Genomic DNA, 19,955 nt, shown 5'->3' with positions numbered 1-19,955 from the left:
AGAGCAAGTTATTAAAGTAGCACAAATCCATAGGCCTAAATTTAACAGCACAAATTCAGGACATCTTCAAGGGTTGCTTTGTTGCAAGACAGTTTCAAGGCATTATGTAGATATCTGCGTTAGCAGGAGTAGAGACGGTATTTCTATTGCAGTGTAAATATCTTAAGGCACAGGACAAACTATAAACCAATAATAGGCCAGAATTGTTGCAAGTACCCATCATTATGTACTATGAGTTGACTAAATAGCCAATAATAATGTAAATGACAGTTACAGCAAATACATGTAGGTGGGTCTTTATCATTTATCAATTTATTTGTCAATTTAAAATCAAGAACTGACAACCAAGACCAACTGGAAACAACACTCATGAGGTACCTTTAACACAAAATATCCTGTCCTTCCCCGACCTGGGAATATAGTAGTAATCTTGGTGTGTGTGGCTCTACACAGGAGCTAGAGTTCTCAGATGGGGATGGGGGTCCTCAGTAAATTCTAGAAGTCCATCAGTTTTATTTATGAACACAAAATGTTATGAAATTTCCTTATTTGCGGTGAGAACCAAAGAGTTTGAATTTTTAGACCTGCTCGAGTCTGTCAATGATTCTCAGACCATACTTTCATAACCATGGTTCTAAATTATCTTCTCTCCTTCAGCAATTTTCAAAATCCTTGCTAAATTGTGACTTTAGAGTGAAGGATGGCGATTACACTGGAAGTGATCTGAAGGAGAGAAAATGGATCTGCAAATGAGAGGATATTTTGCATTTTTCATTTGGCTTTGTCTTTCCTTTCTGGTTTTAAGTGTCAGCTTGGACAATCAAAGATCTTTGATTTAAGACAGGAAAGAAAGAAGAACCTGTTGCAGGTGGCATCTGCTTATTATTGTCCCCTCAGTGCATGAGAGGTGCTTTGAGGCATGTGATAGCCCTGCACCAGGACATCTAGGGGCAGGCAGTTGGGGGCATTAGGCCCCTGGGCACATGGCCCTTAATTGACTCTCTCCTCCCCCCATCACAGAGACACGCAACCATTGTCAGTCTGGGCAAGGACAAATCTTATTCTGCTGACCAAAGTCTGTGTGGTATTGGGGCTGCAATTCAGAAGTGTTCGTGTGAGGAAAACTTCACCCAGTCAGTATACGTGGAACAGCTGTACCAGGAGTAGGAGTGGAGATCATTTATTCTTTGGATTGGCGCCATTTGGTAGTTTGATGGGAGTGGCCCCGTGTCAGGCAGATATTCAAAGCTGACTGGTTCTCTAGGGGGATGGTTCCTCCAGGTAGGAAAATGCCCTCAGCATGGGCAGTGCCTCTCCTCTGGCTGTCCCTCCATACCCTGTACCCCCATCCTGGTTTTCTAGTTGTCCACCCCTGTTGGAGTCTCTGTGGCTTTGGGGCTGTCTTTCACATGGATACTCTTTAAGATAACCCTGGGCTAGTTCTGTTTTCCAGAGTACTCATTTGGTCTCTAGGAAGTGTGCACCTTTATCCTGCCAGCGGTGAAAGTGCAGCTTGATCCTAAAGGACTAAGAAATTATTAAAGGATTATAAGCAGGGAGATAACGATTCAGTTCATTTGTAGGAAGATCACTGGCGACAGTGTGGATGGGGGAGGACATGTGAGGCTGCAAACAGGGAGCCCAGCTTATCCTACTGCAAAGTTCTGGGAAGAGCTACTGAGAGTCCAATAACAATAGTGAGGAGGAGATGGAGCCAGAAGATATTACTATTTTAAATACGAAAGAATTTAATGACTGAGGGAAGAAAAGTGAGTCAGCTGCCAAGTGCCTTTTTGTTTCATGGGTGCATAATAAATTTATTCTCATAACACTGGGACGGTAGCATAAGAAAATAGACAGGAGAGAGGTCACATTGGTCATCATCAGGGCCACACTGGGCACATTTTTATTTTAAGATTTATCAGCCTGCCTTCTCTTTTCTCAATTTGTAAACAACTTGCATAGAATTGCTTCCATGAGGAGCATTGTTGGTTATCATTTGTTCTATTTGTTGCATTTGCTTTTAAGTACGTATGGTGTATAAAATATAAAGGAAGCACCTAAATACAGTTTAAATTATCTGAGCTAATTTGAACTTTCTTTTGAAATAAACAGATTGTCTGCCAGAGCTCCTGCTTGTTTGTGTTGAAGTTTGTCTCACATAATCCTGGCTTGGTTTCCATTTCCAGCCCCACAGTTTGGTATTTATTTTAAGCAGCTACTTAAGAAAGGTAGAATTTAGCAATGATCAGAATGGCAGAAAGTAGGTTTCTGTTTGAGCTCAGGGTTGCTGTGTAGCTTTTCTTTCAATAGCCTTTCTTTCATGCTTTTTCATCTGCTTTTTAGCTGTGAGAATAAATCTAGGGAAACTGCTGTTTGGCCTTTTTAGCACATTGCCAGCTTTGGCGATGGCAGACTAACTGGTGTTGTACCAAACATCACTGAAATAAAATAAATGAGTCTGATTACAGCTTGGAACTCCTGAGTACTACAAATGTAAAAACCGTCAACAGATGCTGTTTGCTGAACCAAGGCTCCTCTAGCAGATGGGTGAACGTTAAACATAAATTGCACGATGTCTTTTTCTTTTTGGTTCATTTGTTTTTAATATAATTTTTTTTTTTAAAAACCTGCTATTGAGTTACAGTGAACTTACTTCTGGCTTATGTTTTATGGCTGTTTGAGGGATCTAAGAAGATCTTTGAAATTACAGTCAAACTGTGCTTTATTATATGAATTCACTGAATATGTAGAAACAAATTCTTATCAGAGTTTTGAAACTTTCTTTTGTATTTGCATCTCAAGCATTGAAAATAATCATGCAAAACAATCAGCAGATATCCACAATGGGACATAATGTCTCTCTTTTAAATCTTTAATGCTGGGCTATAACAGAATAACATCAATCATCTCTCTGATAGTTCTCATTCACTTAGTACTTGAGTTTACTTTACAGTATTTTAGTTTCTCACATCCTGCCTCATCATTTAAATAGTACGCACACAGAAGAGGAATGCTGTTTTTATTCTTCATACCGTTGAATGATTTATAGGCCATTTAATGCAATCGTTGATATTAACTTGCAAGAACTGTAATGGCATTATTAATTGTTCTATAATATTTAGATATGTCTTGGCATAGAACTAAGTGCTTATTATAATTTAACTTAGAAGTTCATGTATCTCTAAAGGGATCTGCAGTTTACCTTTTTACCAATTCCTAAAAGTATTTATCAAATATCATTTATCAGAACAGATCACAAGAAATTTCAGCATAGTTAGAAGAATGGGGAAATGACCAGATAAATAAGTGGTTAGAAAATTACCTAAAGTATTTATCAAGGAGGGTAATATGTAATTACACTGTTTTTTAACTTTGAAATTTATTGTTTTTGCTGTTTACAGGCTCAGGTTCATGTCGCTTTAGCTACTCAGACCCTTGCATCATCGTGTCCTATGCCAAGAATAACACTGCAGACTGGATTCAGCTTGAGAAAATTAGGTTTGTCATCATTCAAAATATTTTCATAAATTTTGATGTAGGTGGACTTCTGCTTCTCTGTTTGCCTTCACGCTACTGCTGACTTTATGCCTCATGGTTAAGGGACTCTGGCTGTTAGTTATGTTGGATTGCACGGATGCACATGTTATTACTACCTGCTGTATTTGAAGAAGGTACTGTAAAAAGTGTAATTTTCCGTTCAGTACTGCCGGCTGTCAGTAGTAGCTATAGCACACTACTTATTTTTGGTAAAAATACATTTGAGATAGTAACCTTCCTGACGGATCCTCCACAAATTACATCACCACCCCTCTCTCTAGCTGGCCTAGCTGTGGCCTGGAATATATCAGACTACCACCTAAACTCCTTGCAGTCTGTGATGATAATGAGTCAATAGCCTTTTGGATCTAATCTCTAGTTCTGTCATTTTCCTTCTAATTTCCATAACGCCAGTTCTAAAATTCTATTAATATAATTTTGATGCAACTCGTAATCATTTATTACATATTCTTTATTAAAAAAGAAATCCCTTCATAAGAAAATGAGGTAGGATGCTTGAAGAGGAAAAAGCTCATACAAGGTTAAACTATTTGATTAAATTTAGCGAAACTCAAATTATGTTAACTATTTCTGTGTAGTTTAAATCAGAAAATAAAATTCAGAATAAATGCTTATTTTCAGGTATGGTGGGTTATTTAAAGGAAAAAATATCTTGACATTTTGTTAGGTAGTTACTCTGATTGGTTTAGTTCTTAAATAGTATGACTCAAGTGGAACATTTTCCATCACTTTTGCAATAGTTTCCTTTTTTCTCATGCTATTTTCCTTACCCTATTTCCATATGGAAAGGATTGTGATTTCTTTTCAGGAGAAGAATCAATATTAGGTTCTTAGTCTTTAATACTAAGCCAGTCTTTCCAAAGTTTCTAAGTAGCATTTCAAATAAAAGTGAAAGTCTCACAGTCCAAGTTCTAGTCTAACCAAAAACTGAGAAAACTGATTCTAGCTCGTGGATTTTAAGAGTGTCTCCCTCAGTGGCAGGACAAAATATAATTTATAGGCACCTGGTACAAGCCAAGCTCTGACATAATGTGCCAATTGCCATGTTTATAACAGGGCATTTTGCTATTCTTTGTAACTTCTAGTAGTTATTCTGAAAATACATTCAGATTAAATACTGATTTATATAAATGGCTTTAAGCAAGGCCGCATAAGTGTTGGAAGTTTTACTCATACCTCCATTTTTTCTCTTTCTAATAGTTATTTTATATATCATAGTTTAGATAAATTGTAATACATAGATCTTGATGAACAACAGCTACATGCTTTTGATATGACAAATAGCAAATGTACACATTTAACTACAAGATATAAAGATCATATTCAGCTGATTCCATTTATTTTTCGCTAAATAAGACTCAATTTTAGGCCATGCACCAAACTATCATTCTCATTAATGCAAGTTTTTCTTACCATTAGTGATCCGAGTGAACATATTTACAATCACTACTTAAAGTAAAATACATTATCTTCACAAGTTTAAATTCTTTTTGAACTTAAAAACATACTCATCATTAAATATTTTAAAAGAAAGGGGAATGGATTATCCCCAAAGGTAAGGTACACCATTTATAACCTCCACTGACAGTTCTGCAGATTTATATGTGCTTCATTGGTGAGTGAAAAATATGGCTTTCCTCTAGTCCTTTCAAAACTGATTTATAGTAAGCCCAGGGTACTACTAGTTTGCATTTCAGTACCACTTTTAATCTTGGGTAAAGCCATCATTTTTACTATATCAGGTTTCTACTTCGGTAGAATAAAATGTTTAATAAAAAATATTATATAGCAAAAAGACCTAGATTCCAACAGATGCAACATAACAATCATGTTAAGTTATATCATGTTTTTAAAGACTGAGGTGCATGAAATTGTAAAGAATTATAAATGGGAGCATTTAATTCTCATGGCAAATCTCACATTTTCAAAACACAAATGTTTCTGGTTGCTGGAAATAAAACAACTATTAGGTAAAAACTGATTATGAAACATATAGCATCCAGTGGTCTCTAAAGATGCAAAATTTCAAAGCAAGAATTAAAATGAATAATTTTATAGTTTTTCTCCTTTTTTTCTTCTTTGTATCATATAAAATAAATAGTTTTAAATTGCGTGTCTACCATGCACAAAAAACTGCTGGATGCACTTTGAATTTTTACAGGTACCACGGCAGCCGTGCACCATTTTCTCTTCAGTTATCCCTTTACTGGCTTACTTGAATATCCTTGCTGCCTGCCTTGCGCTAAAAATAAAGCTCTTTAAGACATTTAAGATTTAAACTGTCATCGCTTAATATGAACATCTTAATAATCAGCATATATCAAAAGGTTTAAGAGTATGGGGTTGTTAAATATTTCACCTGTAATGTGTATAGTATTTTTAAGATAATAAAACTACAGTCTTCCTTAAGAAACAGAATGAATCTATAAGGAAGATAAAGCGGATGCTGTTGAACTTTATCGTGGCACCAATTCTCATCTCACCGTGTGTTCTAGAGCCCCTTCCAATGTCAGCACGATCATCCATATCCTCTACCTGCCTGAAGCTGCCAAAGCAGAGAACGTCCAGTTTCAGTGGAAGCAGGAGAATCTCCGTGACGGTGATGTGTATGAAGCCTGCTGGGCCTTGGATAACATCCTGGTCATCAACTCCGCCCACAGACAAGTTGTTTTAGAAGATAGTCTGGATCCAGTAGACACGGGCAACTGGCTTTTCTTCCCAGGAGCTACAGTGAAGGTTTGATCTCTCTTTTGTTCCTTCTTCTTTCTAAAATCTCAAAGCTCAGTAAACCAATTTGTACAAGGATAACTATTTCACTAAAACCACTATGAAAGGAATGGGTAACATTCTTATTTACTTTACCCTCCCCTGTAAGGCTGGAAAATCGTTCATTTATTAATCTCTTTAACAAGTATTTTTGAGAACCACTGTGCACTGGGTTGAACCTAGACAGTGTAACCACAAAAAGGCAGATATGTTTCTTCCCTCCCTGTGGCTGTCAGTTTAGCGGGGGGAGTTAGACATGTCAACATGCACATATGGAACAGCATAACTGAGTTTTTTTCTTTTTTGAAAAAATGTTTTATCTTTATACAAGTTTTAAAGATTACTTTCCTTTTACAGTTATTACAAAATATTGGCCGTCCTCCCCGGGTTGTGCAGTACACCCCTGAGCCTGTCTTACAGCCAGCAGTCTGTGCCTCCCACTTCCCCGTCCCTAGATCGCACTCCCCTCCCCGCTGGTAACCACTAGTTTGTAAAAACAGCATAATTGTTAAGGCTTGGTGGGAAAATTTAGAGTGCTGTGGAAGTATGAAATAAAGTACCAGATTCAGACTTGAGGGATTAGGAAGGCCATTCAGGAGAATAGGGGTCCAAGCAAAGACTGAAGGGGAATTTGGAATTGGCCAGATGGGACGAATAGTGTTTCTAGGATCATAAATCCCATACATAAAGGCTGGAAGGTGACGGCATAAAGCAGGGGCCTTGGACAGTGTTCCAAATAGTTGTCTAACATATTTTGAGTTGAGATTTGTGATAGTTAAGTCTGAAGACATGGCCAGTGACAAAACCTTAAAGGTCTTGCCAGCTGCTGTAAAGTTTGAACTTGATCCTGAAGGTGATAAGGAATCACTGAAGTGCTCTGAAAAGAGTCAGACATTAGATTTGATTTTTGAAATATCCCTTCGCGAATGAAGGATGGAGTGGAAGGAATAGAGTGCCGGCAGGGAAACCAAATAGGAGGCTGGTAACAGTAGTTCATTGGGAAGATCGTGTTGGCCAGAATTAGGGGAGAGAGGATGAGAAAATGTGGATGGATTTCAGAGATTTTTACGAGAGGGAATGGAGAAGATTGGGGACTGACTGAGATTAAGAAGGAGTGGCAGGTGTCAAGGCCAAGGTTTGGGCAGCTGGTTGGACAGCGATGCCATTTGTTGAAAACAGGAAACAGGAAGGGGAGCAGGATTGCAGGAGGTGATGAATTCACCTTGGACATACTGATTTTTTTAATATATTTTTATTAAAGTATAGTCAGTTTACAATGTGTCAATTTCTGGTGTACAGCACAATACTTAAATCATATAGGAACATACATATATTTGTTTTCATATTCTTTTTAACCATAAGTTACTAAAAGATATTGAATATAGTTCCCTGTGCTATACAGTAGAAACTTGTTGTTTATCTATTTTATATATAGTAGTTAGAATCTGCAAATCTTAAACTCCCAGTTTATCCCTTCCCATCCCCTTCCCCTACCAGTAACCATTAAGTTTGTTTTCTATGTCTGTGAGTCAGTTTCTGTTTTGTAAATAAGTTTGTTTGTCTTTTTTTTTTTTTAGATTCCACGTATAAGTGATATCACATGGTATTTTTCTTTCTCTTTCTGGCTTACTTCACTTAGAATGATAGTCTCCAGGTCCACCCATGTTGCTGCAAATGGCATTTTATTCTTTTTTGTGGCTGAGTAGTATTCCATTGTATAAATATACCACAACTTCTTTATCCAGTTATCGGTCAATGGACATTTAGGTTGTTTCCATGTCTTGGTTATTATAAATAGTGCTGCTATGAACATTGGGGTGCATATATCTTTTTGAATTAAGGTTCACTCTGGATATATGCCCAGGAGTGGGATTGCTGGATCATATGGTAGTCTATTTTTAGTCTTTTGAGGAATCTCTGTACTGTTTTCCATAATGGCTGCACCAAACTACATTCCCACCAACAGTGTAGGAGGGTTCCCTTTTCTCCACAGCCTCTCCAGCATTTATCGTTTGTCAACTTTTGTATGACAGCCATTCTGACTGGTATGAGAGTGATACCTCATTGCAGTTTTGATTTGCATTTCTCTGATAATTAGCAATATTGATTGTTTTTTCATGTGCCTATTGGCCACTTGTATGTCTTCATTGGAGAATTGCTTGTTTAGGTCTTCTGCCCATTTTTGGATTGGGTTGTTAGGTTTTTTGTTATTAGTTGTATGAGCTGTTTATATAGTATGGAAATCAAGCCCTTATCAGTCTCATCTTTTGCAGATATTTTCTCCCATTCCATAGGGATTTGTTTGTTTGTTTGTTTGTTTTGCTTATGGTTTCCTTTGCTGTGCAAACGCTTATAAGTTTAATGAGGTCCTGTTGGTTTATTTTTGCTTTTATTTCTGTTGCTTTGGTAGACTGCCCTAGGAGACCATTGCTGAGATTTATGGACATGTTGATTTTTATAGTCCTGGGGGCAGGCGAGGAGAAATGTTTGGTAGGATGGTAGATGTATGGATTGGAAACTCAGAGGAAGATCCCAGACTGGCAATTAACAACCTTTTAATGGGAACTGAAATCGTGGGCTTTCGTACCCAGGGAGTTTGTGGAGTAAGAAATTATGCCCAGACAGTATTAACAATGCCATTAGACCCTCAGCCAGACTCTCTCAAGTTTCCAGTATATAAAAATAAAGTACAGAAACAGATTGGAGAATTTTTCAAAATGTGACTCAACTGGGGCAAAAAAATCCTGTGCTTCATGGGAGTGAGGTCACAGGAGGAGTAGAAAGCAGAATATAGAGATCTAAAATGCTCACCTTTTTCTTTAACTATTTAAACCATGTCTTATTGAATGAAAGATTCTTTAAATTCCATAGTGCCTTACAATTTTCAAAAGTTTCACACATATGATTTCATGTAATCCCATAATAACCCTTTATTTTAATCCCTTACCCCCATATTGCCCCTCCCCTCTTACCTCTCCCCGCTGGTAACCACTAGTTTATTCTCTGTAACTGTGAGTCTGCTTCTTTTTTTGTTTCATTCATTAGTTTGTTGTATTTTTTAGATTCCACATATAAACGATACCATACAGTATCTGTCTTTCTCTGCCTGACTTATTTCACTTAGTATAATGCCCTTCAAGTCCATCTGTGTTGCTGAAAATGGAAAAAAAAATTCATGTTTTGTAGCTGAGTAGTATTCCATTGCATATATGTATGTGTGTGTATATATATACACCACATCTTCTTCATTCATTCATCTGTTGATAGACACTTAGGTTGCTTCCATACCTTGGCAATTGTAAATAACACTGCTATGAACATTGGGGTGCATGTATAAAATGCTCACTTCCTTTTAATAACTTACTTGAATTCTAGAAAAATGGTTCCAGATTATTCAGAAAACTTTCAACACAGGAACTCCCCTGACACAATAACTTCTTGCTTAACAAATCAAACTCCAGACCTTTTGTTGTAAATTGATGAGATTACACCAGTTGATTAGCGTTAGGAACAGGCATCGTCTTTGGCCAATGTGAGAAAATACCCAGTAAACCGTATGGAAATTTGTTCTGACAAAAACTCTAAAAACCTTGGTCCCTTTAAAGAGAGTCCATGGATTCCTTTCATGTGGATATAGAAAGAAACCTTTGCAAGGATATCCTATGTCATATCCCACTACTGTTTGATTAAAAGAAGGATTTCTGTTGTTATTGTTCAACATTGGCAAAAAGCTGTGTAAACCTGGGAAACACATGGAGACCTCAGGGCCTGGGATTCACATCCTTTTCCGGTGATGATCATTGTGGTGATCATTTGGTCTCAGTAGCCTTCACTATCAAATGTACTTTTTATGCCTTGTTTTATAAGCCATTCATTATATTAATCTCATTAGCTATTTGGTTTCTTAATGCATTGTGCTTTGGTACCACCCATGATAAAAATGCGTGAAGTGTGGTTTGCTTCCTAGTAATTCTGAACTTAATTACAGCTTTGTGTGGAGTATACTTTTACTTTGTGGCCTCTCATCCTACTCAAAAGCTTACTAATCGCCCGTTTGAGGCTTGCCTAGTTACCTATATCTAGTAAGAAAAAAATCACTCTAGTAATGATTTATACCAGGGTCTTTGGCTATCACGTAGAAATTTTCTCTGACATTTCTTTTTAAAATCTCAAAGTGCAATGATAAAATCAAAAATTTTGTCATTTTTAACTCATTTGTCTGGTCAACCTGTTCCTTTCTGGCTCAAACATCTGAGCATGAAAAAATTGCTTTTGCCAAGTGATTTGGAGTTCTAGCAATAAAAATTGTTTATTTAAACTGTATGTAATTTCTCCTTCAAATATCGTCCCTATCCTGGGTGGCCTCTGAGATGAGAACCAAATACAACCAATTAGAAAGTACATCTCAGTGTTCCGATTGGCCACAGGACGTGTTTCAAACATTGCTTTATTTTGGACTTTTGAGTTTTGAAGGTAATGTTTGTTTGTTCAATCTACACATTATCTTTTCTAAGGTCATTAGAGGTCTCCAGGATGTTTACATCTTAACTAAATCAAAGACTGAGTCTAACGGCAATTGAGAAAATGTGCTTCATTACAAAGTAGAGTTTATTCAAGGAACAATGTCCACGCACAGAGAGGATACTCTTTGGTTAAGTAATAACAGCTACTTTTTATTGTTCTCTTATTCTAGAGACTTACGTACACACACACACACACACACACACACACATAGGATTGATAATGTATATATAAAATCTCACGTAACTGATCTTTATAAACCTATAAAAGGTGCTCTATTAGCCCCATTTTACAGATGTGGAAAGCGGAAGTGGAGATGTTGAATAACTTGTCCAGAACGCACCTCTGGCCAGTGGCAGGGCCAGGAGTCAAACAGAAGAATCTGACTTCAGAACTCTTGCTCTCGGTTACCACATAACTTTGCTCTTACAAGTAGTGAATATAAACTGACATGCTTCCTCATGCTCCTGTGTTTCTTCCCATCATCCATTTGTTAATTTATCTGCCTACTTTCTTCCCCACCACTCTCTGGCTATAGGCTAAAAGATTCTTGTTTTTCTTGTATTTCTTGATCTTGCTCCAGCTTTCTTCCATTTGTCCTGCACCTTCCTTTCTCTGGATGATTGATTTTGATACATTAGAATTTAGTAAGTTCAGCCCAAGCGCTGGTTGCTTCCTTCGCCTCCACACTACCTCAGCTGATTTTGTTTTCGTAATTGTAGTTACTGGTCCATCACTGATGACCTAAAGTAAACTTAAGGAGATGCGAGTATTAAAGTATTTTCCTTCTGGAGGTAGGAGGCATTTGCAGTAACCTCTAGGGGAGGTGAAACAGAGTGAGAACAGGGGGACACTAAAGAGAGAGAAATCAACAGTCTCGTGGTCACAGCCTGCCTGTGGCAAGGATGTTGATGCCAAGGATCATACAACGGGATGCCACCGACAAAAACTATGTCGTCATTCCTTGACAGAAACTACATCATGAGCCCTCCATACTCAAAACCTTTAATGGCTTCCTGTGTAGGCCTAGAGCAGACAAGCCAAACTCCCTGCCTAGCATGTGATTCATCTCCAGTCTAGGCCCAGCCTAACTTTTCAGCCTCATCGCCTGCCCCACTGTGCTCCAGCCTCACAAACGCAACACAGAATTTCACACTCCCACCCCCTTTAGACATGCTTTTCCACCTTTCTTTTTCCTCTGCCTAGTATTCCCTAGCATCCTTAAGGGCCCAGTTCAAATGTCTGTGTGAAGTTTTGTGTGGTTAATGTCTGGCTCCCGTCTGTGCTGCTGTGACCATGAGGTTCAACAAGCAGGACTTGAGACTGGGGACTGGCTACAAAAACCAGGTTTGTTTTTCTTCACTAGTGACCATTCAGATTCACTCTTGACAGCTTGTTTACCTCTGTCCTTTTTGCACAAAATCTAAGGCAGGTCTCAAGATTTCTGATAGACCAAAAAAGTAATCCAACTGCTTTTAGTTCCCCAGTCTCAGTTCAGTAACAAATGCCACACAGGTCATTCTCATAATGCAAACTCCAGGCTTCATCCACTGGATTCTCCTCTCCTCCAACTTCAGTCTGCTGAGTAGGAATGAAGATAGAAACTTACTATCTGCCATGAGTTTCAGCCTCTGAACCCCCAGGGCTGGGTCTGGAGAAAGGAGAAGAAGCAAGAGGCAGACACTGTTGTGAGTTGGAATTGTTGATCCTTTTTTGGGTCTGGCAAGCAGTCAAAGGTGGCTCTCTCTGGGATCTGCCAAAAGGCTCTTTAGAAATGTCCCCACTCCTCACCAGAACTGGGGATTTCTCACCTGTAATTCCCAAAGCATCTCTCAGGTCATGTCTGCTTCCATTCCTACCCACTGGGCCTCTGGCTCATGACTATAGCCTCTTTCTACTGAGGTCTCTTTGCCTCTCCAGGGAGCCCTTGAGGGCAGGATCTTAGACAAACTAGACTGCCTCTTGTGTGCTTGGGCCCAAGCCTAGTCTATGGTAAACATTCACCTTGGATCCATTATTCGGAGGAGAGTGGTTAGTTACTTCTAAGTGCAGCCCTCCTGTGACCCGGCCACCTGCCAGGCAGCTCCAGGCACTTGTCCAGGCCCATACAGCATCCCCTCCAGGAGGTGTCCTTGAGGTCCTGAGCACCAGGTTTAAGGCAAGGGGAAGGTGCCTCCTCCCCTGACGAGGGCGTGAGTGTGACCCACCAGCAGCACTCCCTGAAGGAATCGTCTCTCAGCTTTGCACCTGCCGACCTCCCTCAGCTTCTGGCTCGTGTACTTTCAATTTGAATAAGTGCCTAAGCCATTTTACTGCCGCTTTTGCTAGGTTCTTACAGTTGGTCCATCACCTCACTGTGGAATGTGGAGTAGTTGCTGCCTGTTTTCTCGGCACTTTAACCAAAACCAACACTAGCCTAGTTCCATTTCAACATTCTGTTACACTGTACATATACATCCACGAGAGTGTTTACAACACTGCTTTAGAGTTATGTTTTCCTTCTTAGAATGTTAGCTTTTTAAGCTCAGGACCTATTTCTGCCACTTTCGAATCACCAATGTTTGGCACATGATACATTGTGCTAATTGAATGGATGATACACTGGAAAAATACCAAGATTTAGTTTCTGGGGAAAGACAATGAATTTTAAATTCAGTGATGACATGAGGGCAGCTAAAAATATTGTGAAGGGGACTGGATATAGCACAACTCTTCAGGAGATGGGCTTAATTGTCTGGGTTCATATCTTTGCTTCACCGTTTATTAGCCACGTGGTCTTGGGCAAGTTATTAAACCTCTTGGTTCCTCATTGTCCTAACCTATAACAGAGATAAGAATAGTATCCACCTCATGTTGTGTTAATTAAACAAGAAAATACCTGTAAAACCCTTAGAACAGTGCCTGGCATGTAGAAAGGACTTAATAAACGTGTCCTCTTCACGGAAACTTTGAGAACAAATAAGCTCCGTAGGGAAGTGAATATGGAGAAAAATAATTAGAAGGCAAAGGATTGAGCTGATAGCTCCAATTAGGAGGGGGGAAGAATAGGACAGAAAAAAGTACAGAACTCATGAATTGTGTTACCCTTATTTGTCATTAAAATGATAATGAAATCAAATGCAGCAAATTGATTAGGTTGGACCCAGGTATTACTCATACATATTATCTTTGTCATTCAAAATAAGAAATGGTTTTCATTGGAATTAAGTTGAAATAACGTTCATGTAATTGGAATATTAATAGTAGTTTTCATTATTACCGCCAAATGGCTTTTAAGTGCTACTGTTCATAACACAAGGTAATAGAGAGTAGTGAGCATGTAAACTGATGATCTTGAAAATAGTATTTGAGGGTGGCAGCCCAAACAGGAAAAATAAAAATGAGCCACTGGCATTCACAGTACATACTTCTCCTTATCTTCTTTAGATTTTTTTTTTTCAGTTTCTTTGGTGATATTTAATCCATTTCATCAGAGCCTGTCCTTGTTTAATCTCAAGCAGGGCAGAATGGTAGAAGGCCAAATAGAGAAATTAACTTAAGGAGTTATGCGATCTGGAGAATTGCAGTTGTAGGTCACCAGTTTAAATCTGCCCTGGGTTGGTAGAAGGCCATTACCATCTGTCGGCTCTTTAGTAATTAACAAGAAGTAGTGTCTAACAGTATCGGCTTTTAACGTAGAACCCGACCTTATGTTTGTTGTGCTTTTTTATTTGGATTGATAAGCTGAAGAGGACTGTGAGAGGTTATGGAATTAATGCATTCTTCCTAGACAGCCATCTCTGTTTCTCCTCCATTCTCCTTACAAGTTCATGGCCTTGCTTGACGTATTTTCCAGTGTTTACCTGGAGAATTGCTCACGTGGAAGAAGAGGGGCACCACTCTTATCGTGCTTCTAATTACCATCATAATTTCCCACAAATCTCTAAGCAGCCCTCTGGTCACAACCAAATAGGTGAGTCTCTAAATGCTGATAAATATAGTGCAGCAAGTCAGAAAGCTCCCCAGAGCACCACCTGCATTTTCAGTCTCTGAAGTAAGCAGATCGTGGATTTAGCAAGCAACGAACCTGAAACCCGCTCAGTGGTTGGTTACGATATTTCCTTCTTTTACAGAATATTGAACCATTTTGTTAAACTTTTGTATATGATTTCTAGGCTAATCAAGAAGTGTTTTTGAGGGGAAGGGTATAGCTCAGTGGCAGAGTATATGCTTAACATGCAGGAGGTCATGGGTTCAATCCCCAGTACCTCCATTAAATATAAATAAATTAATAAACCTAATTACCTTCCCCCCAAACAAACAAACAGAAGAAGAAGAAGAAAAAAAGAATCATTTAGTTAAAAAAAAGAACTACTGGTGTCAGTTGTTTCTGTTTTGAAGCTGCGGAGTATACTTTTGTCAGTCCATCGTCTGCAGTTGTTAGAATCAGCTACGGCTGCCCGGGGTGGCTGTGGGTGTCTGTGCCACATTTAGCACTGGGAGGTGCATTCCCCTGCCTGAACTGGGGGAGTGATTAATCTCAGGGCAACTTCTGGTGCTCCAACTCTTCAAGACTGGTCTTGGTTTTGCCACCAAGGTTTAAGGGAAATTAATTAATTTTTTGGCCCCCTTCCACTTAAGACATATAGAATCAAGAATCAATGTTTTACCTGGGGTAGGATTCTCATGTCCATATCCATTGAGTAGCATGGATAGTGGATAATTAATAATAATAATAATAATAATAATAATAATAATAATAATAATAATAATAAATAGCATGGTTATGCTAAGTAGTAGTAGCAGTAGTAATGGTGGCACTTCATGAATCCTCTGTAGGTGCTGTCATCCAAGATTTATATCTATGGTAGATGAACACTGCGTGTCTGTAAAGATCCTGAGTACTTAGTGCTTAGTTTTCCTTTGTCACTCTTAAAACAGCTGGACAAATCCATCAAAGTCGTCTCTTCCCTCAAACACACATCCTGCAATCTAAAAAAATCTTTAATTTCAAGTTCAAAGGAAAACACTAGATTAGGATTTTAAAGGGTCAGCCTGGAGCTGCTGCAGCTGCCTGCTTTGTGTAACTCACCATCAGAGAGAAGAGCGGCAAAGGTCAGGGAAGTACTCAGATAAGGACCCAGGAACAGATGATTTAGAAAGAGCTGTGAGCAGGCTTTTTGGCTTTTGTATTTTTCTGTTTTCTCCATCCTTTAATAGTACCCAATGAAGCAGAATTTCCAAATGGATCAATATGCTGCTGAGGAAAATATTGATCAAGCAGCTGCTTCATTTTGTTTGTTTGTTCAACTCCCATCTTTGGTGGCAGCCAAAGTTTGTATTTTGAAAGTATGAGTCATCTATAACTTCTTGGTATTTCTGTGTGTGGAAGAGAGAGAGAGAGCTTTTGCTCACTCACTGTTAATAAATGTTTATGTCTGCTCAGCTAGCCTGGTTACCCTCAGCTTGCAGAGGCATAAATCACTGGCTTCTGTCAACTCTGGAATTGACCCACAGATTAAATGCAGATCATCGGGAGATAGGTGCAGTTCCGCGTATTTTTTATTTTTAAGAAATCTTCCCACTCTGATTGCTCTGCCTGCGCTTGCTAATCTTTTCTTGTTTATTACCCCAGTTCATTGTATGGATAGCAAAGGATTCCAGATTACTCCTTCTACACATTTATGTCAACTTGTGTTGAGAAATAAATCAGCACTGAATGTCACAGATTCAGTTATGAAGATTTGTCCTTTAGAATAGGCTGCAATTTGATCAAATGTATTTAGAAGAGATTTTCTTAAAAAGTCATTTATTAAATTTTGCAAATTTATGCCAAGAATTGGGAGTAACTAAGTATACCAAATTTAGAAGGACCATATCTTAATCTTCTCTCTGATTCTACTTCCAGTTAGGCTGCTTCCTCTCTCCTCCATTTACTATTGATAAATATCCAATAATAATGTCGATTTTCCTAGTTAAGCAAACACCAAATGGCCCTAATGAAGACAACATTAGGTAAATCAACAACCCATTAAGGAAAAGCATTAAGTCAGGAAAGGAGAGTCTATTAATTTTCTTATAGCTCTTGTACATTATGCATTTGTCAAATTCATTGTCCCAGTGGACACTAGGCAAATATCCAGACCTGAATAAGAACTGGAGCTTTCATTCCGAGATTCTGCTGTCACCTGATAGTATTGCCACATATTGTTGAATCATTATTGGAGAATAAAGTTTATAATATCCAAATTATGGGGAAAAGGTAAATTAATTTGTCTGAAAATATAAAGTCATAACACAAGTTGAGGCTAATGAAAAAACTCAAAGACAAATGTGAAATGGGTGATTCCATTCAAAGCAGATTTTTTTTTTTTATTGAAATGTAGTTGACTTACAATGTTAGTTTCAGGTGTACAGCAAAGCAATTCAGTTATACATATACATACATATTTTTTTCGGATTCTTTTCCATTATACATTAATAAAAGAAATTGAATATAGTTCCCTGTGCTCTACAGTAAGTCTTTGTTTATCTATTTTATACATAGTAATGTGTATCCGTTAATTCCAAACTCCTAATTTATCTCTCCCCTGCTTTTTTCCCTTTGGTAACCATAGTTTATTTCTATGTCCAAGAGCCTATTTTTGGATTGTAAATACAGTTTTTATCAAAGCAGAATTTATTTTTAAATGTGCTTTTGGGGAATATAATCCCCTGGCAGAGCAGTATCTGCCTACTGTATCGCCCAACATGTCTTCCATAAATTGGGCACCTCAGAAAAAGATTTCTACAATTCAGTCAATGATTTCCTTTTTTAGAATGTAAGGACAAACAGGAGGAAATCAGATACGCTTTTCAGAAATGTGCTTTGCAAATCACTCCACTGGAAACGATCTGGTCCATAAGGCGGGATTTGAGGACCGGCTTTCTAATGAGGATAAACCTGAGCTCAGTAAGACTTGTGGCGAGTCCATGTTCCCATGTCTTTTTCCATTAAGAATCGGAATGTTAACTGTGATTTTCTGGCCAGATTCCAGCTCGGTTAATTGCACGCTGTCTGTCTAAATTCCCTTTGCTTGGGATGTTCTTCACTTTGGATTGCATAGCTCTTATTGTCATGATTCCCCCAAGAGGTGGATACATGATATTGTAGACTGAGCCAGAATATAATTTGTTAAATTAGTAAGAGTACTTTGGGGATGAAGGGTTAAATGTAAGTAGTGTGCTTCTCATAATTTCCCTCCAATGCGACCTATTTGTACAGTAATTAATGTGGAATAGCATTAGTGAAACATGGAATTGAGCCAGCTCACCATGACAAGAGTGGCAATAACACAGACACAAATAATTCTGACAAATTCTACTAAAAATAACCATTCAAACAAATCCTGGGAGCCTCCCTGCTTAAAGCACCCTTTTTTGGTTTGTGTGTGCTCTGAAGGTGACACATTTAATCACTGATTAAGTTAATGTGATATTCATTAAGTGAAATTTATTTTTTTCTATATACATAGCAACAACTCAGTAGCATTTCCCATCACCTTTGTACCTAGCACAGCCCATGGCGCAGTTACTTGCATAGTGACAATCATAGAGGTAAGGTTTCTTAAATAAATGAATGAAGACAAGGGATGAAAGAAGGAAGGGGATTAGCATTTACTGATTTCCTAAGATTCACCAGTCTTTTTTTTTTTTTAGTTGAAGTATAGTTAGTTTACAATGTTGTATTAATTTCTAGTGTACAGCATAGAGACTCACCAGTCTTTAGAATAAGTATGTTACTTTTACAATCTCATCTAAGTCTCACAATTGCCCCATTTCACAGATGGAAAAATACAGGCTCAGAGAGGCCAAATAGCTTCCCTAAGATGAAACAGCTTTGGTTTTCAAAGCCAACAACATTGTATTATAAAGCCCCAGCCCTTTTGTCCCTCAGTATCTTTAGCCTCCAAAGTTGTGCCTGGCATTTTTGGCCTTAATTTGAGGAGGCAAGTCTGAAAGCCTCAGATACTGTGAAAGTCAAGCTGATCCCCACAGACAAGGTTAACAACTGCCCTATGGAATTTTACATTGTTACTCTTTCATTACTCCAGTTCAAATCTGTCACTATTGCCATTTTAGAGTTGTCATAACTATTGCCAAGTAATTATACACTTGTCACAAAATATACCATAAATTGAATCTTTATGAATCTTGGTACAGAGTGGCTCAAATGTGAATTCTTAATGAATCCAGAAAATAATGGGGAAAAAACAACCTTTAAACTCCCTAAAGTTCACTCACTGTGGTTGAATCTATTGTGTTGACTAGAGAAAATGCACTTCAGCCCTCCTGCACCTGGACTGTGTTTATAGCCAAGTTTTCAGTTTTTTTAACTGGCATTAAATTACCTAGAAATTGAATGTGTGGAAAATGACTGAAATTCATTTTGCCTCATGAGAGAAATCATTCTCTTACTATTTTGATTTTTTTAACAAGTGTGAAAGTCTGTACCGTGAAAGACCATTGACCCAGGATGTAGGAAATGCAGATTTCTATATGATAATAGCTATAGCATGGTGAAAGGCTTAGGGAACACAATGATATGTAGGCTATAAGTGAGTCAGTTTCTAGCCTCTGTGCCACACATCTTACTTTTAATCCAGAAACTCCTGGACCAATATATTTTATTTCCAACTAGACAGTGGCTAATTTATGGCTCTGCCAACAATGCCATTTTAATTAATTTTATTCATCTTATTTCTCTTTCCTCTACTCCCTCTATCTCATCTGTTTGCATTGCCTCGATTTTAATTAAAAAAAAAAAAAAACCTTCCTCTCTAAGGAGCAATCTGAAGTGGCAAAAATAATCACTTAAAATATTACAGTCATTAAAAAATTGGCTGTGGTGGAAGCCATGCATTTTCAATTTTCCTACAAATGATGTTTTAGCTTCCTTTTAAAGTGCACTTTGTATCTGAATTGTCTGCCACCAGCCAGCTTGGCTATCAAAAGTGGTCTTCCAGCTGGGTGGGCTGAGTGACAACTCCTTAATGGAGGAAATGGATGGCTCTCTGCTCATGTGGAGGGAAGGCACACCGGGCAGATTTCACTCCATCTGCCACCAGCTCTCTGCAAGCTGGCATTGC

At 38.2% G+C, this 19,955-nt stretch overlaps 1 protein-coding gene across 1 annotated transcript in view; it reads left to right on the top strand.

Annotated features, from left to right (window-relative positions):
• Window positions 1-19,955, top strand: part of RELN (reelin) — a 444,603-nt gene that overhangs the window by 249,340 nt on the left and 175,308 nt on the right. Inside the window, 2 exon segments of the mRNA XM_032484179.1 lie at window positions 3,405-3,501; window positions 6,057-6,297. Of these exon segments, the coding sequence (XP_032340070.1) occupies window positions 3,405-3,501; window positions 6,057-6,297 (338 nt within the window).

The sequence above is a fragment of the Camelus ferus genome, chromosome 7 (genome assembly GCF_009834535.1).
Source record: "Camelus ferus isolate YT-003-E chromosome 7, BCGSAC_Cfer_1.0, whole genome shotgun sequence".
Classification (NCBI taxonomy): domain Eukaryota; kingdom Metazoa; phylum Chordata; class Mammalia; order Artiodactyla; family Camelidae; genus Camelus; species Camelus ferus.
This window is presented reverse-complemented; position numbering and strand designations above follow the sequence as displayed.